At 53.4% G+C, this 20,626-nt stretch overlaps 1 protein-coding gene across 4 annotated transcripts in view; it reads right to left on the minus strand.

The window, feature by feature from the left end:
* The window catches only part of OTOF (otoferlin), an 83,553-nt gene that overhangs the window by 35,819 nt on the left and 27,108 nt on the right, over positions 1–20,626 (minus strand). For 3 of the 4 annotated variants that reach the window (XM_074341499.1, XM_074341502.1, XM_074341500.1), the window contains exons 4-7: positions 17,334–17,433; positions 14,467–14,648; positions 1,857–1,930; positions 384–510 (exon numbers count right to left, since the gene is read on the minus strand). In XM_074341499.1, coding sequence (XP_074197600.1) covers positions 384–510; positions 1,857–1,930; positions 14,467–14,648; positions 17,334–17,433 — 483 coding nt within the window. Of the gene's footprint in view, positions 1–383; positions 511–1,856; positions 1,931–7,899; positions 7,945–14,466; positions 14,649–17,333; positions 17,434–20,626 lie in introns of all 4 variants that reach the window. The other variant, XM_074341501.1, reaches the window with a different exon arrangement.

The raw sequence follows: 20,626 nt of genomic DNA on the forward strand, positions 1-20,626 counted from the left end.
GGGCAGAAAGACAGGATCGTGGTAGTCAAATACTCCAGGACTGACAAACAGAATGGGGATTAGTTGTTCTCAGAGATTCCAACAGAGAGGACTAACCATGGCAGAAGTGACAGGGAGACAGACATTAGGTCAACAGGTTCAAGTGTGGGCTGGGCAGCTCTGTGATTTCCCTTTGCCTGGAGGTGTTCAATGATCTGGGAATAGGCCCCTGCCTTTGTAGGAAGAGAGATGAGAAAGACTTCCAGGAAAAGAAGAAAGGGGCAGAGTTAGGCAGGAGCTGTCCATGGTCCCTGATTCTACCCCACCCAAATTCCAGACATGGCAAGCGGAGTCCAGCCTGACTGGATGAAGGCAACTGGGACTGTGGGGCTCCGCCCACTCACCGCTTGTTGGAGACATTGGTGGTGAGAGCTGTGACGGAAGCTAGAGACACAGAGTCAGGATCCAGCCCATCCCCAAGATGAATGGCCAGGCGGTCAAGGTCCTCCATCTCCAGCACTGCTGGTTCATCTGGGGAAGAAGGGTGGGTTAGGTGGGCTGGAGGATGGGATAGTGACTGTCTTTCCCCTTTTGCTTTGGCATCCAGAAAGAAAGCTAAGAGTCAAATTCCAGGTTTAATTGGTAGCATCTGCTTGAATGTTATGGTCTGTGTATCTGCAGTGTTTCTGACCATCTTGATCTTTGATTTTAATTGATATTTTATCTGGTCGTCCTTTTTAAAATTTTAATTGAATATATCTCATTACATATGTAAGCACTGAATATCCTTTGTGGAAGAAGGTAGAGAATATCATTTACTGAGTGGCTATGGTGTGCCAGGCAAATGCCAGGGACTTTCTACACATATCTCTAGTCCTCACAGTCACATCCTGCCAAAACAGACACAATTCTCATGTCACAGATGGAGAAACTGAGGCTTAGGAAGGAACTCATCCATGTGAAATAGCTGATGGAATTCAGAACCTAACCCTGTACTGATGTATATTAATCCAGTGAGATGAAGAAATGATGATTCTGAGATGGTGGGTTTGGGACTCAGACAGAAGCTCAACTCTCTCCAGTCTAGGAAGAAGACAGGCACAGTTGGAATTGGCATGGGGTCAAGAGAGAAGGAGAGAGATTCTGGGGCCAGTGGGTCACCCAGGGGGTGCTGGGGAGGGAAGCCAGGAACCCTGAGGATGGGCATGTAAGCCACAGACTTGGGTCAGAAAGCTATGCACAGCTGCCCTATACACTCCATTTCTCCCCTATCTTCCATCTGTCCTCCTTGCCCTGTCTTAAACAGCTGTCTTGCCCCCTCCCCAGCCTCCTGTTCCAATGGCACCAGTGCCACAGGCCACTCCAGCCTTCCAAGACCCACTCTGCCTCTCTTGCCAGGGCCGTCTGTCCCTGCAGCTCGATGAGAGGACATGGGGGAAAAGCAGGACAGTGTGTCCTGCCGGTGAGCAGGCAGACTCGTTTTCCGCCAGAATTAAGGAATTGGCCAAGAAACTTTCGTTTTTTATTACTCCCTCCTCTGATTAAAAACCTCTAGGGTTCTGTGTGGAGAAGAAAGAATGGGAGCAAAGAGGGCAGGAGGAGCCCACCGGACAGAAGTTTCTGCTCAGTTCTAGACCAGAGGAAACGCGGTTCCCACCTTCAGCCCTTGGAGCGCCCCCTTCCGGAGGACCACTGTCAGAACCCGGCTCCTCAGCCAGCCAGTGGGAGCCGGGCCCCTCCCAGGTGGCCCCGCCGGCCAATTGCAGGAGACCCTGTTGGGGCGCTGCCCGCGGAGGGGAGGGTATTAGTCACTGTCAAGCGCAGAGAGAGGGCCTGAGTGCCTGGGCTCTACCGTGGGCAGGGACATGCATCCATACCTTGTCTTTGGGGTTCTTCCTTGTGAGGCCGGTTCTTGCCGAGCTTCATGGCGGAGAACACGCTTCTCCCGGCTCTGTGAAGGGGCCGCCAGAAAGAGGTGGAGGGAGATGGACGCCAGGAGGAAGACACACAAACACAGAAGAGCAAAACCCGAGAAAACACGTAAGGGGGAGGGAGAGCCAAGCTCGAGCCCCTCACATACTGGTCCCAAGATATACTGGGGGCCAAACTTCCCAAGTTGGGAGCCATGAGGAGGACTTAAGGCAGAGGAAACCCCACCAACTCCTCCTTCCCCATGCCTTTCACCAGTAAGGAGCAGGTTGGGGAGGCGACCAGAGAAGATGGCCTTCAGAACCGTTTTAACTGGGCAGATCCCAGCCCCCTCAGTCCAGTCTTGGAGCTCTGAGCTCTGCCAGTGCCGCCCAGCTCATCTTCCCTGTCCATGCACCCCACCTCAGCTGGGTGGAAAGAAAGCCAGACGACCAGACACAGAGCATGAGAACAGAAGGGCAGGAGCAGGAACAGAGGGCCAGAGGTTGCTGAGGGGGTGGGAGGTGTGGTTGAAACTAGCTGCTTAGTTCTCTGATGGCTCTGGTGCTCAGAGCCTGCCTTGTCTCTCCCAACTTCTCCGTGCCCTGGGATTCTCCTTGGTCCCCAGTGAAAAGGAGGAGATGGGCCCTTTCCTGTCTATCTTTGTTCCTGGCTTTGCCCTTTCTGCCTGTCCCCTCTCACTACAGAGTCCCTCTTTCTGCCAACCCCTAGGAATATATGGCAGGTTCCATAGTTCCTACCTCTTCTTCTGGCTTGGTGTGGCCCCCAGGTGAAGGGCCTTGCAGTCAGAGGGGCTGAAGTAAGGAGGCAGGGGATCCTCACTATCCCTTCAGTGATGTCCTGGCAGCCGAGCTTGCAGTCCCTGGTCCAGGAGGGACCAGGAGTAGGATCAGCAGGGGGTAAAGAGCAGTATTCCATTACCCCATCAATATTGCATCAGCTGGACACCTGACTCCCTCCATTTCCCATTCTCCCTCCTCCTGGCTGTGGCCCTGTCATCCTGTAGGCCAAGGTGGGGTGGGGTGTAGACTCCAACCCTAAGCTCACCTACAGCAGATCTCACCCATGTTTGGGGTCAGGCATCTCCCCATGGAGGCTTGGGTATGGTTTCCCAAAAACCCCTGTTCTTCATGCTGGGTCATATGAGATTGGGGAAAACCTTTTTGTCCCTGTAGAGATGGCCTAGAAACCTTAAGCCTCTCTACTCAGGGTTGGGGAGCCAGCCTCATCCCCCAAATCTGGCCCTGTCCTAGCTCTAGGCCTTTTCTTTATTCTTCATATGCCAGATAAGACATGGAGGTGTGTGTGTGTGTGTGTCCCAGTGAGAGAAGAACCAAGAACCATCTCTTTCATATGGCACCAGCTCACAGTTTAGGAAACACTGGCATCTTCATGATTTCCAAAACAGGTGAAAGAAGGCTGAGGTAGCACTGATCTGTCTGCATTATCCAGCATTGTGTCATCCGGGGCATACCAATGGGAGGAAGAGGGAAAGAAAGGCACTCTAAAAAAGGGAAACTGATGCATTTGGAATTATCTTGTTTCTCCCCAACAAGAGGCTATATAACCTTTTTTGAGCAACTAATCAACGCCAAAGGCTTTTTCAGATGTTTACTCATTTCATCTTCCTAGCAGTTCTGGGAGGGCCATACGCTTCTCATTCAACCCATGAAAAACCTGGGGCTCTGAGATTTGGGATTAAAGCACACAGCTCCCATCTCCCAGGTTGGCAATGTTCCCACCGCACCCTCAGTGCTGTGGGACTGCACTTCTCTGGGAACGTGATTCCCATCCTGACCACTTGAAACTCTGGCAAAAAGTCTCCACATTCCAGCACCGCTTGCAGACCGGGATGTCATCTATGAAGAGTCCCATGGACCGTGCCTATGTTTACAGAGAGGGACCTCATTTCAAAATAATCAAAGCATCAACACATTTTGGAAGAAACTGTTATAAATATTAAATTACTGGTGACCTAAAACTGAACAGATCAATGAGCCCATTAGAAACAGTCATGTGTCGGGGAGGGTAGAGCTCAATGGTAGAGTGTGTGCTTAGCATGCATGAGGTCCTGGGTTCAATCCCCAGTACCTCCTACAATCCCCAGGACTTCTGTTTAAAAAAGTAATAAAAAAAATAAATAAATATAATTACCACCACCCCCTGCCCCCCCCCCCCAAAAAAAAGAGAGAGAGAAAGAAGCAGTCATGTGTTGATGAGAAAGGAACCATCCTGTGAGGCTTCTCCCTGCCTGGTGGCCTTAAGAGGAGAGGTGTCAGCTGTGCCCTGACCCTTGCAGCAGGTAGTGGGCCTCATGTGGACCCTCTCTCCGCTTCCTGTCTCACTAGGTTTCCCTTCCTCCCAGCCTTGCTGCTCTCCTGGACTACCCATGAGTCTCCCAGAGGGCCCTGTGCTCACTGTGTACAGTCACTTCTTGGCCATTCCTGGGCTGTGTCATCCTTAGAGTCCCCAGCCCCAGTCAATGTGTGACCAACATGCTGCCATCACACACAGTCTGCTCCAACCACACAGCCCCTGTCCCATCCCCCTTGCATTAATGCCACCCAGGAAAGTGCTGCCAGATGGCAGATCAAAGCCATGTGTCAGCTCAGAGCAGGTCCTGCCTGGAGAAGCCAGCCACACTGCATTCTGGGATGGGATCTGACCCTGCAGCCCGAGGCCCAGGGGGGTTCTGGTGGCAGGGAACTGTGGCATTCTGATGCTGGTTCCAAGGACCCACCCAAGTGGAAAAGGGCCTGAGGCTTCCCTTGGGCGGTTATGGCCCTTGAATTTGAAAGTCACTGTATTCCTTAAACGAAACATATTTTGAAGCAAAGATTAAGACTTAAAAAAAAAAAACAAAACTATACTTATCCAACCATTTGCTACCAAGACCCTGAAGCAATTCAAAGGAGAAATCCCTCCAGATTCTGCATAATTTTAACCATCTCAAGTGGACAAGTTCACAGACCCCTGTGGGCCTGGGAATATCTCAAAATGGTGATTTATTCCTCTATGAAAAATTCATAATGTGATTTTCAAAATTCTTACCATAGGCTCTGCACCCATTTGTTTCTCTTAGACTTGCGCCCTTCACTCGGGAACTGTGGGCGGCAGAGCGTGATGTCATCGGCTGTCACTGCCCTTTGTAATTTTCTGATTAATGACACATCAGAACTCACTACAGAAAAGGCTTTTTCTGCCCATCAGTTCCTGGAAAGCAGCATGCCTGCTTCTCTTGGCAAAAGGTAAAGGTTATTTTTGAAATAAATGTTAACTTAATCAGAGAATTTTGAAGATTATCCACTTGTATTAAAGACAGATTTCAATACATATGTATAACTGAATCAAATGCTGTACAGCAGAAACTAACACAACACTGTAAAACAACTATCCTTCAAAAGAAAAAGACAGATTTCAAAAAAGAAGTAAATTATTGATTAGATTACGGATGTACTGATGTTTGTGTGTTTTAAATTCTGCATTTGGTCTGGATGGCTCTCCGATTACTAAAGATACCATATGGTGAGAAACAAAGAAAACAAGCTAATAATCAACTTGGTCAAAAACAACTTTGCAACCAAATGACTCCTTATTCATGGCTGCATGAAGGTAGGAACCACGAAAGCAGGGCCTCTCAGGACTGCGAATTTATGATCATATTTGGGCTTCCAGGTTGCTGGACTCATTGCAGTCAGAACAATGGGCACCCACAATTTAGAGGGCTGTTTCTCTCTAGAGAGAAGATTGTCAGGTTAGTTCACTTACTTAAAACCCTTTTTTCATTTATGGACCTAACGATTTCTTCACTCATTCTATGGCTCAGATCTAGAAGAATGTCTTTGTGGTTGGGTAATGCACTTGGGGTCCTAGGGGAGAGCTTGGAACTCTCCAATGATGACTAGGGAACATTCACCAAATTAAATTTAGTGAGCTGGGTCTCACTCATTCGGGTCTATGTGCTATCCTGGAGGTCGTGACTTACAGGGGTGTTACGGGAAATGAACCACAGGCTGGGGCTGCCCAGGGCTTCCGCCTTCCGATGGCCTGCAATAGGCAGTGTCATGGCTCATTAACTCAGGCCTTGGATAATCAGGAGAAACAAACTCTTATGTAAGCAACACAGGGTTTGTGGTTCTCTACTTCCTCCTGTTCCTCCTCAGTGCAGCTACATACTAACCAGTTTGCCACACAGTAACCTCTCAGACATTTGAAACGGTTCCCACAGCTTTTCTTCTCCAGGCTGAAGAGTTTCCACTTGTTTAACCTCTTCTTATAAATACAATTTTCCGACCCTTTCAATTGTCCTAAGCCTCTGTACATTAAAATAAGAATAATAAATGCCAGTTTACTTTATCTCATATGTGAATTGGAGATGAGGAGACATTAGGACAGGGAGACATTAGGGTAGGCTCGTGCTAGGGAACCAGCATTCACTGTGGGCCTACTACATGCTTGCACTGAGAGGTCTCCTTTAGTCTAGTTGTGACTCAAAGGATCAGGCCGGTCTGAATCCCCTGGGAGTCTGGCCCAGGACAGACTGGGGAGCTAGAAATTAAGAGGAGTCTTAGAACATCACCGGTCTCAGACAGAGAGTCTGGAGGACTGGCAGGTTGGTTGTGTCTCATACGGGCCTTTTATGTCTAACTGTCCGTGTAGAAAACTTACCCTGAAGCCTCTCCCTAAGCGTATCATCCACCTCACCCCCCAAGATCCAACTCCTTGGCTCCCCCTCCACACCTGGCACATGCTCTCTGCCTGAGGCTTCTTCCTTTGCTCGGAACCTGGCAACCTCTCTGACCCATCAGGTGTCTGGGTCCCAGGCTCCCCATGCAGTCCCATTGCTTTCTTGTCATGCTTTCGCTTGTGTATAACAAGAGGGAGTTGGAACTCGATATGCTTTTGTTAAAGCAATGAACGAGGCTGTGAGTCCCCTGTGATCTTCATGCAAGCAGATACCCCAAGCTCACACAGTGCTCATCCCTTCAGACCCCTTTCCACACAATCCTGCTGTGGCCGTGATATCCTTATGTCAACTCATTTTTAACTTACAGGACCAGTTTTGAGCAAATCTCTTAACCTCTCTGGGACTTAGTTTCCCTATCTGGAAAATAAAAACCTCATTCCTGGCTTTTTAGCTCCTGTGTAATCAAGTCTAATCAAGTACTCTAAGCTTCCTGGGCCTATTGTAAACTCTGGGTCGGGTTAAATTCCCTGTGTTTTAGTCCCAGCTCTGCACCTGCTCTGGGGCAAGTCACGTCTCCTCTCTGGGACTCAGATTTGTCATCTGTAAGAGTGGGTGTTGGAGCAGAGGCCGCCTCCAGTGTGGACAGCCCTGACTGCTACTGCCCTTGTGAATTCCCGGTGATGCTAGAACATCCTTGAGGTGACATGAGCTCTGGTGGGGCCTGTGAGACCCACTCGTCACTCCCAGGCCTTGAGACTTTCCAATACCTGGTGATGGCCACTCCCATCTGGAGTCCCCTCCTTCTTTCCCCCGACAGGAAGAGATGGTGAGGACAGCCAGAGAGTGGTTGTCCCTCCTTAGCTGTCTGGGGATTCATGCTCCAGCCACCCTCGGTGGCCACTCAGTGCCCAGAGTTTGTCCTCCTTGGGCCTCCAGCCCTGCATGTCCATCTGCCCAGCCCCTCCTTGGCTCTGGGGGGAGGTAGCCATTGGCTTCTGGGGCCTCCCTGACTCCTTCCCTCACAGGGAAGCCTCTGGGCCTGTCCACAGGGATGGGGGACTGAACAGGGAAGTGGAGGAAGAATCAAGACACTGAAAGGAGGAAGGAGGGGGTGGAAACCAGAAGCCCACCCCCACCCTGACACCTCCCTGTTCCTCACCTGGTGGCCATCGCCCGGTGCTGGCTCCACCAGGACGGCCCACGCCTAAGCCCTCTGCTCCGGGCCACCCACCATCTGCACCCTGTGGTGAGGACCCTTCCCTCTCACGAGCCCCACGGGCTCCATCCTGGCCTGGGACACCTACTTGTGCTCGCCATCTCTGCCTCCCTTGGTCTTCTCTCTGCCTTTGCTGAGTTGGGGGAAGAAATGAGGAGACAAGGGGATGTGTGAGAGGGTGTGAACCAGAGACTGCAGGCTTAGCCCCAGCCCTGCTGACCCCCCCCCCCACTCCCCAGGGGCCTCCTTGTCCCAGAGACCCCTCACCCCACAGCCTTTTACTTCAATAAGCCTAAGCCTGCTGGGCAGGCGTCCCCGGGCCCTGGGCTTTGCCTGGGGAGAGAGGGGAGGGACTGTGGTCCCCATTCCTCGGGAAGGAGCTCACAGCTGGGGGAGGGGCTGGCAGCCACTCTCCCACTGACCTCAAGCCCAGGAGAACCTGATGAGGGAGGGGGCTTCAGGGTAGCAGCAGACCTCCTCCTCCCCGTGGCCGGGGCTGGGATTTCCGAATGTGGGTTGCAGGTCCCACAGGGAGCGCAAGGTTAGATGAGCCTGGCCACCCTCTGGGCCTAGGTCACCCTGTTCTCCCCACCATGCCTGCTCCCCTCCAATGGAATGGGGAGCTTGTAGGCCCTGAGGGCCTCAGAGAAGAAAGGTGGGCCAGGGAGGGTCTGAGCATGCATCGGAAGTGAGCTACAGGCCTCCAGAAAGCCCTTCTGGAATGTTCTCTCAATGCTTCCCTCATGCTGCGGCAATGAGGATGAAGGAAAGAAGGTAAATAACAATTAGCATTTTTTCCCCTCTCCTCACACCCTGTCCTGGCACAGACCTTGCCTAAGTGGAAGGGACTCCCACCCACCACAGCCAGGTCTGGAAGGGCCCAGATGGATCACAGTTGTCCTTTCCATTAGGCTAGCTAGTCAGCGTGTAATTCTTTTCCATGGAGTTAATATATGTCAGGTCTCTGGCTACCGAAATCGGCTGAGAGTACTGGGCAGAGAAGAGAGAAGGGGAGACTATCTCAGCAGCCCTGCTCTGCCCTCAGCTCTGGCTGGTCTTGGGACCCACTGAGAGCTGTGGGGGCTCCAGTGAGCTTTTGAGAATGAGGGCCGAATGGGAGATTTACTGGCCCCACCCTCACATTAATCCCAGCAGGACTGCCTTTCTCTGAATTCGTGTTGATTATTTTTTAAAGAACGCTGTGACCCTGAAAAGTCTGAAAAGCCTTGTAGTAGAGGAACAGGAAGGGGAAATAATGTATCACTGTGAGTGGGCAAGGGTCGGCAAGAAGGTGGAATCTGTGTACTTGAATGATGAAATGCAGTGTTTTTTACCTTTCCCTTTGAGTTTTGCTCTGACGTGGCAGAGATGTGTCAGGCTGGCCCAGGGGGAGAGTTCCCAGGGACACAGCAGGCCAGGGCACAGCGTGTGCCGGCCACCAGGCACCCAGCACAGCCCCCCTGGCACACGCCCACCTACCCATCCTCACACACTCCAGGCCCCTGGGCCAACAAAGGGGCCACACACAGGTCCACATTCTGAGTGTGGAAATGGAGAAGGGAGAAGACCCTATTCCTGTGAAAAAATAATACTCTCATGATTTTACCGCACCGCTACTATGACTCCACCTAACGTGAATAATAACCGCACGGCCCTGTGGTGAGGACGCGAGTGTGCCTGGACATACTGATGCCCTTCACCTCACACGGTGGAAGCTGTTATTACCTTGTTTTCCAGATGAGGGAGTGAGGCCCAGCCTGCCCTCAATCACTTGGCCACCAGGGGTGGGGCTGAGAAGTGTGACCTCAAGGCCAGCCTTGTTGCTAGGGGACCTCTCCGTGAAGCCCTGGATGGGCCTGACTTTCCTCCTAGAGTCCACTTTGTGCTTCTAGGGACCCAGCCTGGCCAGGGAGGTTCTGTTCCTCAGCCAATGCTCTCTCGTTCTCTCTGCCAGTTTCACTCCGCCTCTCCCCCAGCGTCTACCCCAACACTCTGTGCCCCATAGGGGAAGCCATGGGGCAGAAGATCAATATGGCAGCCTCCCCAGGGTCTAGAGTTTGCTGGGACCCTAGTGCGTCATGGCGCTAGGCCTCATTTGAGCACTCAGTCCTGGGCAAGGGGTGAAGAGGACCCCTACCTCCGGTGAAGTGGCTGGGTTTGGGAGGAGTCTCTGAACACCGCTTCATCCCAGCTCTCAGAATGGCCTTGACCCTCGCTCCTCCTGCAGCTTCTGGAGTTCAGGAGGGAGGCAAGGGCGGGGCCATGGGAACTGATAGGTCAGAACTCTGGGGGTGAGGCTGGGGGTGCTGACCCCATACACATGTCTGTGCACACCCAGGGCACACGCCCCATGCCCAGCTCTGTCAGAGCGCCCAGCCACGCGCACACACATCCGGCGGCCCCTGGCCCCAGGCCTAGGAGGGAGGTACCTGTCTTCCAGGGATCTCCTCTGGAAGAGTGGACCCTCCTCACCCTCTCCGCAAATGAGACCCAGCAGAAGGGAGCCCAGCAGAAAACCCCTCATCCCCAAGGACACTGGGAAGGGAGGCTGGGCAGAAGGAGGTGGGGCTGTGGAAGGCTGGAGGGCCAGGTAGCTGCAGAAAATGAGGTGGAGAGAGTCATGAGATACAGGGAATCTGCGAAAGCCCCAGGTCTCTGGAGTGCAGCTGCGAGATCAAAGCTGCATTTCTTTCTTTGTTCTAAGATGTGGTCCTTGGCCCAGAACCCAGTGGTGTGTGCAGCTCCCTGGAGTCAGGCAGAGAGAGAACATATGTGCAGGTGCACGTGTGCAAACACTTGGCCCTTGGGTGTGTGTGCATGTGTGTGTGTCTTCAGGACACAAGTCTCCTCTCTCTTCAGACACTTGGGGGGGGCGGTAATCTACAAAAACCCTGATTTTGTGCTTCTGAGAGCAAAGTGCCCATGGGGTTAGTAATTCATTCCTTCTCTGCAACACAGACAGCTGGGAAGACAAGGGGAGCCCCATGGTGAGTGAGACCCTGCCCCAGGCCCAGGCGGCCAGGGAGCTCCAGCTGCGGCAGTGTGGTTCGCAAAGCCCCTGGTGTAGGGTGGGGTGGCCACAGCTGGAGAAGGATTTTGGGCCAAAAGTTCAGATGCTGCTCAGGGTGAAAAGGGTTGGGGTGGGGCAATGTGAGACTGGGGAGGGAGGAGGACGGAAAGGGACGCTGGCTGCACCCTGGCCACTTGCCAGGTGCTGCGTGGGTGGCCCACATGTATTATCTCACTTGATTCTAACACTCCTGTGAGGCTTCAGGGACCCCCATCTCACAGATGGGAAAGTGGGGCTCTAAATAGCCGAGCTGGGGTTCGAGCCCTATATTCTCCATGGCACCGCACTGCCTCCCGGACCATTCCAGGGGGAGTTGTGCAGACAGCTGGCCAAAATCAGAGGCTTCCAGTTTGGAGACAGGGACTAGAGAAGCTGGCAAAGTGGTTCAGTGGGTGTGTGACTGACCAGGGGCTGGGACTGATGGAACCAGGAGAGGAGAGGATTGACATGAGGCGGATGGTGTTGGGTTGGGGGCTGCCAGCAGACATCCCCTGAGGTCTAGTGGGAGGAACTTCTGGGAAGAGACTTAAGGCCTTGGGAGGGAGTGCCTTTAAGTAGGGGAGTATCTGCAGAGGCCCCTTCCAGGGGGTGGTGAGGGTGGATGGCAGGACCCCTGCTGGGGGGACTCAGGCCTTGGAGGGAGACTTTCCCACATCAGCCTCCTCTGCCATCCATGGAATGGACACCTCATGCCACCAGTCCTGGGCTTCAGGTTGGCTCCTGCCACTCATTCCCAAACCCCTGTCCCAGCCTCCTCCAGCAAGTGCCCCACGCAGCTGCATCAGACAGGTAGGAATGGATTCCCACACCAGAGCCCCATGGGTCCAGATGACCAGGTGAGACACTGCCGCTTGCCAGCAATGGGGTTTTTTTGTTGGGAAAACAACAGAGGGACAACCTGTAGATCAGGCACCTTGACCTACAGAGCGATGGGCTTTCCCAGGAGGGGCAGGCAGGGGCAGATGCGGAGAAAGAAATACTTGGGGTCAGCGCCCAGGTACATACATCCCTTCCTTCTCCCTGTCCCTCTGTTGACCAATTTTTTTCTGGAGGGCTCTTTGGCCCAGAAGACAGTGACTTCCTCCCAGACCCCAGAGCTGACCGGCCTGGCTGGCCAGCACCTATGTGAGGAGGGTGAGACATAACACCCAGGGCTGTGAGGCCAACTACCATTTTCCTCTTGGAACCTCACACTCCATGACCCCAAACTCATGGGCCCCATGTAGGCAGCTAGAATTAAACTTCTGGAAAAGCCCAGATTCTCCAAACCAGCTCCACCTTCTTCTCACCCCTCGCCCCCAGCCAGCCTGTGGGCTGCACGGCCAGGCCTGGAAGGAGAAAGTGTGACCATGGCACCACCCCAAGGTGCTCTCTGGGTCTGGGCTGGCAGCCCCTGAGCAGCTGGGAAACCGTGCCCACACTCACCCAGCCCTGCCAACTCAGGGCGGCGGCCCCGGGAAGACAAGGAGCTTGGACTGGGGTTGTCATCCTTCTCTGATTCCCAATCCCCAGGACAAAACTCCTCTTCCTCCTCCACCTGCTTCCTGCTACTGCCCTGGGAGAGGTTGCATGAACGTTGGGAGAGGTGAGAAAGCCCGTGCTACATCGTGAGGAAGAATGGAAGTGGCCTCTCCATCTCCATCTCCTGGGGGCCCGGGACCATCTGTGGGTCTGGGACCAAAGCCCCTCATCTTGCTTGACCACATCCTCTCACTGCTGTCTCCAGCACACTCTGGTCCACTTGCACGGGATGAGAGAGGACCTGGCTCGGCATTGCCTGAGCAGCAGCTACCCTAGACGGGGCTGCCCTCTTGGCTGTCCAGAGCTCCCAGAGGGTTGTTTCTCATGGGTGCCACTTGCAGGATCCGGAGTATCCTAGAGTCTCTCAGGAGGTCAGAGCTGGAGGGGAGCCAGGATGCTCAACCCATTCCTGTTACTGACCCGGAAGGGTTAGTGACTTTCCCAAAGTCATTCAGTTAGTTAAGTGGCAGTCAGGATGGGATGTAATGGAACTCAGCTCTCCTGATTCAGAGCCAGTGTTCCTTTCCCTGTATTTAATGGCCCTCAAGTGGCTTCCAGAAAACCCTTTCTCAGAGGCCACCTGCAGTCTTAGACAAGCTCTTTTCTCTATGGGACAGAGGATGGGGATCAGATGGTACCCTTAGTGTCAGCTGCAGTCTCCACTGGGTCCCTGCTCCTCCTTTCACCATTTCTGGCCAGATTCCTGACCCTCTGCATTTCCCAAACCTGCTTGTCACCAGCCCTTACGTGGTGTAGCCTTTGGCACCCCAGTTACAGCCTGACCCTCCATCATTCCTTTGGCTCTCCCATCAAAAGGACGGGGGTTCCCACTGTCCTGGGTCCCACTGTACAGGTTAGGAGTGACTGGCCAAGGGTCACAGGGTTGATAAGAGGCAGAGCTGTGACTCAGATCCTGTTTCCTGAGGCCAGATTGCACGTTCTGTCCATGCCATTGCACGGTACTGCCCACCCCACGGCCGGCCAGCAGTTGCAGGTCCAGCTACATTTGCCACAGGCATGGTTCCTTTGACCTTATTACTATTATTCCCAACTCGCTCCCAAGGCCCAGGGTCTTAAGCTTGTGTGTGTGTCTGTATCTGTGTGTCTGTGTGTCTGTGTGTGTGTGTTTAGGGGTGAGTGGTTCAAGGGCAAGGAAGGAAAATATATTACACAATGAAAGTAAAAAATTCAATTACACTAATTTAGGATCTGTGTTTCTTTTTAGAACAGGGACTGAATAAATCTGACTTAGAAAGGAGAAGGGGGAGGAGATGGGAGAGGTTTCCAACGGGAGGGGGCATCCCCCTCTCTGAAAACCCACCCCTATCCTCCAGTCACACCGCGGACTTACCTGTGCTTTACGCATCATGCCCAGTGATCTGGGAAGCTGATGACAGTGTTTTATTTGCCTAGAGCCTGTCTCTCTGGGCTCTAAGAGTAATACAATTGCATTTCCTTTTTTTGTAGAAATAGTGCATTTGGAATGAACAGACCTGGAATGTCATCCTGTTCTCTGTGTGGTTGGACATTCGCAGGTATGAATCCTGGACCCGAGGGTGCTAGGATGCAGTCTTCTCAACAGAAGAGAGGCCAAGTCTCGACCAGGACCTTTGGCTTCACTCCCGCTGGAAGAGTCCTCCCTCTCTTGGGCCTTCACCGGGCCAGGGCGGAGGCCAGGCTGCCTGCACCCGGTCTGGCACTGCTGAGTCTTGGGCCAGAGAGATCAGGGTCTCCTCCTGTCTGCTTTTCCCATTCCTTGAGGAGGCAGTTATGTAGCCTCTTCCACTCATGTCGGAGCCCACCCTCCTGGAACTTTGCCTCCCTCAGGTTCGCGGGGAGGCCTGGCCCCTCATCCTGATCCCAGACAGCCTGTTGTCTCTTCAGTGAGTTCTGGAGTTGGGGAGGGCAGGTCAGGGTCAGGTAGCTGTAGAAACACCTTCCTCTCTCTTGTATGTCTCTCCAGCCCTGTACTCTTAGCCCAGCCAGGCCTAGAGGGGACACAGGCAGCCTCCCTGTGTCTTTGGGGGCAGGAGGCGGGGGCAGGCAGAGGGCCCAGCCTATTACCTCCGGAAGCTCTTCTCGCCCGGTGGCCGGGAGCTGGGGCGGGAGCCGGGGAGCAGCCCATCTGTCTCCTGGCTGTCCTTCTCTTCCTCTTGAATGGACTCATCCCCGAGGAAGTCCCCATCATACCAGGAGCCCACCGTGCCGTCTGTGGCCTGATATCGGACCTCCACGCACAGCCTGGTCTGGAGGGAGAAATGCGTGATGAGTGGCTGGGACGGCAATAATAATCACAGCCCCATGTATTCCGCTACTTGGGGATTTTACAAAGTGCTTTCACATCCTTAACTCACTAGAGGAAGGCAAGCTGGGTACTAGCTTCCCCCTACTCTCCCATTTTGCAGATGAGAAAACAGAGGCTCAGAAACTGACAAGCCTAGGCTCAGTCAGCTGAATAGGCTCTGGCTCCAGGTCCTGCCCCAAGTGACTCTCCTCCTCCCTGGTGTCCGAGGTGGTGGGGTGGGCGCACTGGGCTCTCTGAGTCCACTGTACACATATAAGAGCATCCTTCAGTATCCCCCATGTGTACGTCACTCTTTTGTCCTCAGAAGCAGGGCTGCCTGCAGGGACGAGGGGTGGTCTGTCTGAAATCGGCTGACCCCCTCCCTACTCCTGACGCTCGTCCGGGATGTGATGAGAGCTGAGAGTGCCACTCAGGAGAGGAGCCAGGCCCTGGACACCCTCCCAAAGCATGGGGTTGTCACTTCCTCCTGCTCTTCTGATACCCACACTCATACTCTGGAGAGGAAGGCATCTGGGGGTCATTCTGGGCTTTTCTCTGAGGGAAAATGGAGCGGCAAACCTGGGCCCTGACTGTGCCCTTGAGCATCCGGATTTGGCTTCTTGCTCTGTGTCCCTGGGTCCCTGGGTCCCTGGGTCCCTGGGCCACTTTCCTCCTCTCAGCTCTAGTTTCTTCCCAGTGCACAGGGAAGACTTGTTCTAGTCCCTTCCTCCACCCGCACAGGGGCTAGAACACCTCTGAGACATGCTTGCCCTTCCTCCACATCAGGGACTGAGACCTCCACCCAGGCAGCCTTCGCCCCACGTGTGGGCTTCCAGATGCCCAGGCTCGACTCCCCCGGGGAAGGGAAAGTCGCACGCATTTTCTGAATCCTTGCTGCACTAGTCATTAGGCTAAGATGCTTCAGCATAAACTCATTTGATCTTCCCAACACTTCGACCTAACCTACCTAACCTATCAAAGAGGTTAAGTTACTTGCTCAGAGTCACAGAACTACAAAGTGCTGGAGCTGGGGTTTGGGCTCAGCCTGATTGACTCTAATCCCCATGTCCTTCCCACTGAGCCAGTGTGGCCAGTTCAGTGTGATCAAGCACATGGTGGTGGAGAAATTGTGGTCCTGGAATCGTAAGTCCTGGGTTCCAGTGCTGACTCTGCTGGGACCAGCTGTCCATTCCTTGACTCAGTCCATTCCTCATCCAGGACTTCAGTGTTCCCATTCAAAAAATGGATAGTGGAGATGGGTGGTGGGTAGGCTAGGTGATCTGTAAGTCCTTTCCTTTGCTGAATTCCTAAATCTGCTTCTAGAAACACAGGGCACGGGCTGCGCTGTTGGTTGTTCCTGCCCGCCTCCCTAGTTCCCTCTCACCTCACCTCACCAAGCATCTGCGTTCCTCTCCAAGCACCCCCGTGCCCACTGGGGTCCCTTAGTGTGTTTTGCATCCCCTCTCTCCTTGCTGTGGTGGCTGAGACCCCAGCCTTCCTGACTTCAAGAAGCCCCTCTGCCCGTGCCTACCTGTGTGAGAACGGCCTGTCTGGGGACAAGCTGAGAAGCTCCACCTCTTCTCCTTGTTCTCAGCGAGGAAATGTCTTGAGACACCAAGGCCCCAGGAGTTTTCTGCCTCACCCTTGGCACTCCTCAGGGAGGGGCTCCTTTCCTTCTGGCTCCCTGTGGCTGCAGTCCTGCTTCTGAGACTATTCTGCTGCTACTGCTTAGGGCCGTGTGCAGGACAGGGCCGGGGAACAATGGTACAGCCCCATTTTAGATATGAGTAAACTGAAGTCAGGAAATCATAGCTACTGATAGTATTCTGTACATTTATTGAGCACTATCTCTCTGCTTAACTGTTTTAAGCACTTTCTGTGAATTCCCATTTAATCCTTAGAATAATCCTGTGAAGTAGATTTGATAATTTTGCTCACTTTGCAGATAATATGTAGCCTGTCCAAGTCACACAGTTAGTGAGTGGCCTCACTAAGGTCTGTACCCTCACCACTAGGCTCAGCTGCCCAGGGGTGACATGGATGAGCTCAAGGGGACAGATGAACCAGAGCCGAGCTTGGGGTCTGGGAGTCCTGATTGGTTGATTTCCTTCCTTTGTTTGAACTTGTATTAAGTGTCTATAGACTGGGCGTCACTGGTGCATGTGTGTTCTTCCCTGCTGGAAGTGCTGGGATAGGATGTGACAGATGGAATAGAAAGAAGGTCCTTGCCCTCACAGAATGGCTAGTCTTAGACACCAAGGTGTCGGTTATGCCCTGGAGTGGCCAGCAGGGTTCAGGCTGACTTTTGGATAATGAGAGATGCCTCTTTAGTGATTCCTGAGCTGGGAGGCCCCCCGTGTGCAGAAGGGAGGGCACCCCCGCCCCAGTCACTTCTCTTGTACTCTCACTGCAGGAAAGGCTGCAGCATCCACCTTGGGACAGCAGACCCTGCCATGCCCCAGGGTCTCCAGCCACGGCCCTCAGGCTGAGGGGCTCTGGCAGAGTCTGACCTGAGTCCCCTCCTCTCACCCCATCTCCTGCCCACAGGAAGCGCCCCCCAGACCACGCTATGTGTCGGGGAGGGAGGTGAATAGGCCCCCAGGTGACCTCTAATGGGCAAATCCAGGGGCTTTCTGGGCACCCTCACCTTGATGATCGCATTGTTGTCATCAATCAGCATGTCGGTCACCTCCACGTGGTTCTCCTCCACCACCTTCTGCAGCACCATACGGAATGTCCCGATTAGCCTGCAACCGGCAGAGGGGGCACGGTTTTCATGGTTTCACATGAAGAGGCCAGAATGAGGAGCCAGGCTGACATCCCAAGAGGCTGTGACTGGCCAGGAAGGAGACAAGTGGGCTGCAGAGAGGGAGGGCTTGCTTGAGCTCCAGGCTGGGGTTGGAGAAGGTATCTCAGGAGCGAGGGCTGGTCCTGGCCAGGGTGGCATGTCCAGGAGGGTCTGTGACCCCCAGCAACTGTGCGTGGTTGTGTATCTGAGAGCTGTTTCCCCAGGAGAGTTGAGGGCAGCATGCACCCAGGGGAATGTTCACAGACTGGGGTCAGGATATCACAGTGGAGCCCTGTGTTCCTCGGGCATATGCAATCAGGGCTCAGCTGAGCCCTTGAAGGACAGCTTCCAGATGCCCAGCAGGGAGACTGCTGGGGGAGGACAGGAGGCTCCTGGACACACAAATTGCTCCTCCCCCTCCCGCCTCTCTAAACATGACCAAGGTCATTACTCCTCAGTGGCACCACTGGGCCATATTCATCCTGTTTAGTCAGTAGTGATGCTCACACCTGCATTCTGTAAGTTCCTTGGGGCAAGGACCCACCTGACTGTGGGATTTCCATACTCCCAGCCTTTCCAGGGAAGCAGTTGTTTCCAGCTTCCAGCCTCTATTTGATATTTCTGGCTCACAGGAGATCTCAAAATCTAATGGCTGAATTAATGAACAACAGTGGGTACCCCATACATGCAGATGGAGTTGACCTGATTGTCGTTTCATCCCATGGTTTGAAGGCTATGGCTCTGGGAGAAAACAGTGTATTCTGAGAGATGTTCTCACACGGTGATTCCACATGGGGTACATTAAAACATACACAATTTCTGGTTGAAAGGACAACAGCTGGGGAGGCATCTATAGGCTGGGAGAACTGGAGGGGACTTTAGGATCATCTGGTGCTGCCCTGGATTTTAGGGAAGGAAGGTGAGGCCGAGAAAGCAGGGAGGGACGCAGTTAATTTAATGGCCAATCTGGGTGAGGTGAAGTATCAGGTGGATTCTAACTTTAACAGACGTTTTTGATACCTGCATTCTCCCAAAGGCCATGGAGGGTGAACACTTTAAGAAAAGCCTCCTGTCTGTGTGAGGGGAGGAAGTGGTGGGAGCAGCCATGGTCAATGAATATGAAATGCTTCCATCTGGGGTCCAGAGCCCCATCTGCCAGCTCACCCCACCTTCCCTGAGAGTGAGCCTGTTTGTACCATTCCTCCACTGGGTCTTCCGATCCCACCCTTTGGAAGCTTCCTCTTTTGTTGCATCCCAGCCTCTCCCCAGCTTGGGTGGGGCTGACGCAAGTGCTGGGCTGGGGGTCAGAGACATGGTGCCACTGCCCCCAAGTCTCAATTTTGTCATTGTGTAGCTCTTCTAACACTAGACTATAAGCACGAAAGAATACACTAGGTTTTTTACAGCCTCACCTCTTTTGGATATAAATCAGTGCTTCTAAACTTTAGCATGGATAGAATCATACTTGTTAAAACACAAATGACTGGGACCCACCCAGCCGCGACTGTGCTGGCAACTGTTTAACGACTGGAGAGGGGAGGGGAAGGGCAGACCTGACTTGTAAATTTTGCCCACTTCCAAGGTGTAAGTACTCCCACCAAGGCCAATTTCAAGTTTCCAGTGTGAAGTCACTGAACTCAGTGTTGGGAGAGATGGCTAAGAGGGTAAGTTGGGTGAGAGGCAGCCTCAGCTCACCAGAGGCTCTGCCCCAGGGAGTCTGACTCAGTGGGCGGGGTGGGGCCCGAGAATGGGTATTTCTGACAAGTGTCCAGGAGATGCTGATGACTGTGGTGGGGGAGCACATCTGGAGAATCCCTGTTCTACTGCTGCCCTTTGCAGACTGGAACTTCAGGCCATGTTAGTGCCACTAGGACCTGGTGAGCACCTGCTGAGTGTTTTGTGCACAGGCACAACTTTGCCTCTAAGTTGCTCAGACAGGGAGGCCCAGGGATCAGCAGAGATGCTGCAATGTCACAAGATACCCCCAGGGGGCAGGATGGAGCTATCTCCACCCTCCACCCAACCACCCCCGCCCCCACCCCAAGTGCTCAGACAAGGCTTCTGTGCCTTCCAGGCTTAACCAAGGTCAGAGTCTCAGATCTTTAGACTTGAGAGGGGCCTTAAAGGAGAGCTTGTCTAGCATTCCGTCCAGGAGGAGTCCCTTAAACCGCCTCTTTGACACAGGCTCTCAAGCCCCAGCTAGATGCCCCATGATGGGGCCTGACTAGGCTGACTACAACAGAGCTGCAACCAGGCATCAGGACCTGTTCGTCCTGACTGTTCATCCATCCACTTCTTCTTCAATCACACAGTAAGCCCAGGTCTGCCTTCTGGCAAATCCCCTGCTCCTTCGGCCCTGGCCCAAGCCCTGTCCACACACAGACTAAATGCCATCCCTAATAGGAGGCAGTGTAGACAGCAGAAAGAGCCTGGGCTCTGGAGTCAGACAGAGGTAGGTTTGCCAGCAGGGTCTAAAGGAGATTCCACCACTTGGGCAGCTGTGTGACTTTGGCTGGTTCTCCAACCTCTCTGAGCCTTGCTTTTTTCCCATGTCCCCAAAGGAGGTGAGACTGCTTGCTTTACTGGGCGGTGGTGAGTACACGCAAGTGAACGTCGTCAGATGTCGGCGTTGGGGCGTTTTTGCCATCTAGAGGGCCCACGCAGCCTGGTCCCCTTTGCAGGATGGGCTCTGGGTGCAGATGCGCAGCCTCACAGAGCCGGAGCTCAACTGCCACCCAGAGGATGGGTAGGGATCCTGGGAGCTAGCAAGGCCAAAGGACTAGGCTCATCACAGCCCCAGGGGGGGGTTGAGATGGTGGTGCTTTACTCCTAACCCTTCCCCCCTACTTCCCCAAACAAAGGTAAAAAAATAGTATTCTTTGAAATAGACGATTGATATGATCTCAGTCTTATGTAAAGCATAATGAAAAACATTTTTATAAAGCTTTGCTCTTTTTACAAACTTGTAACGTACCATCAAAGCAAAACCAAGGTGCTTGCTATGAAAACACAACTTCAAAACAAGTGCCCTCTTGCTGCTTCCATTGCCCCTCAACGCCTCCACAGATGTACTCTGGGGAAAGGAGCTGGTGCAGGAAGGAAGCCTTGGCTCTGGCTTGCATGGTGACCCTGGAGACCACGCCCCACACCTG

The sequence above is a fragment of the Camelus bactrianus genome, chromosome 15, assembly GCF_048773025.1.
Source record: "Camelus bactrianus isolate YW-2024 breed Bactrian camel chromosome 15, ASM4877302v1, whole genome shotgun sequence".
Lineage (NCBI taxonomy): Eukaryota > Metazoa > Chordata > Mammalia > Artiodactyla > Camelidae > Camelus > Camelus bactrianus.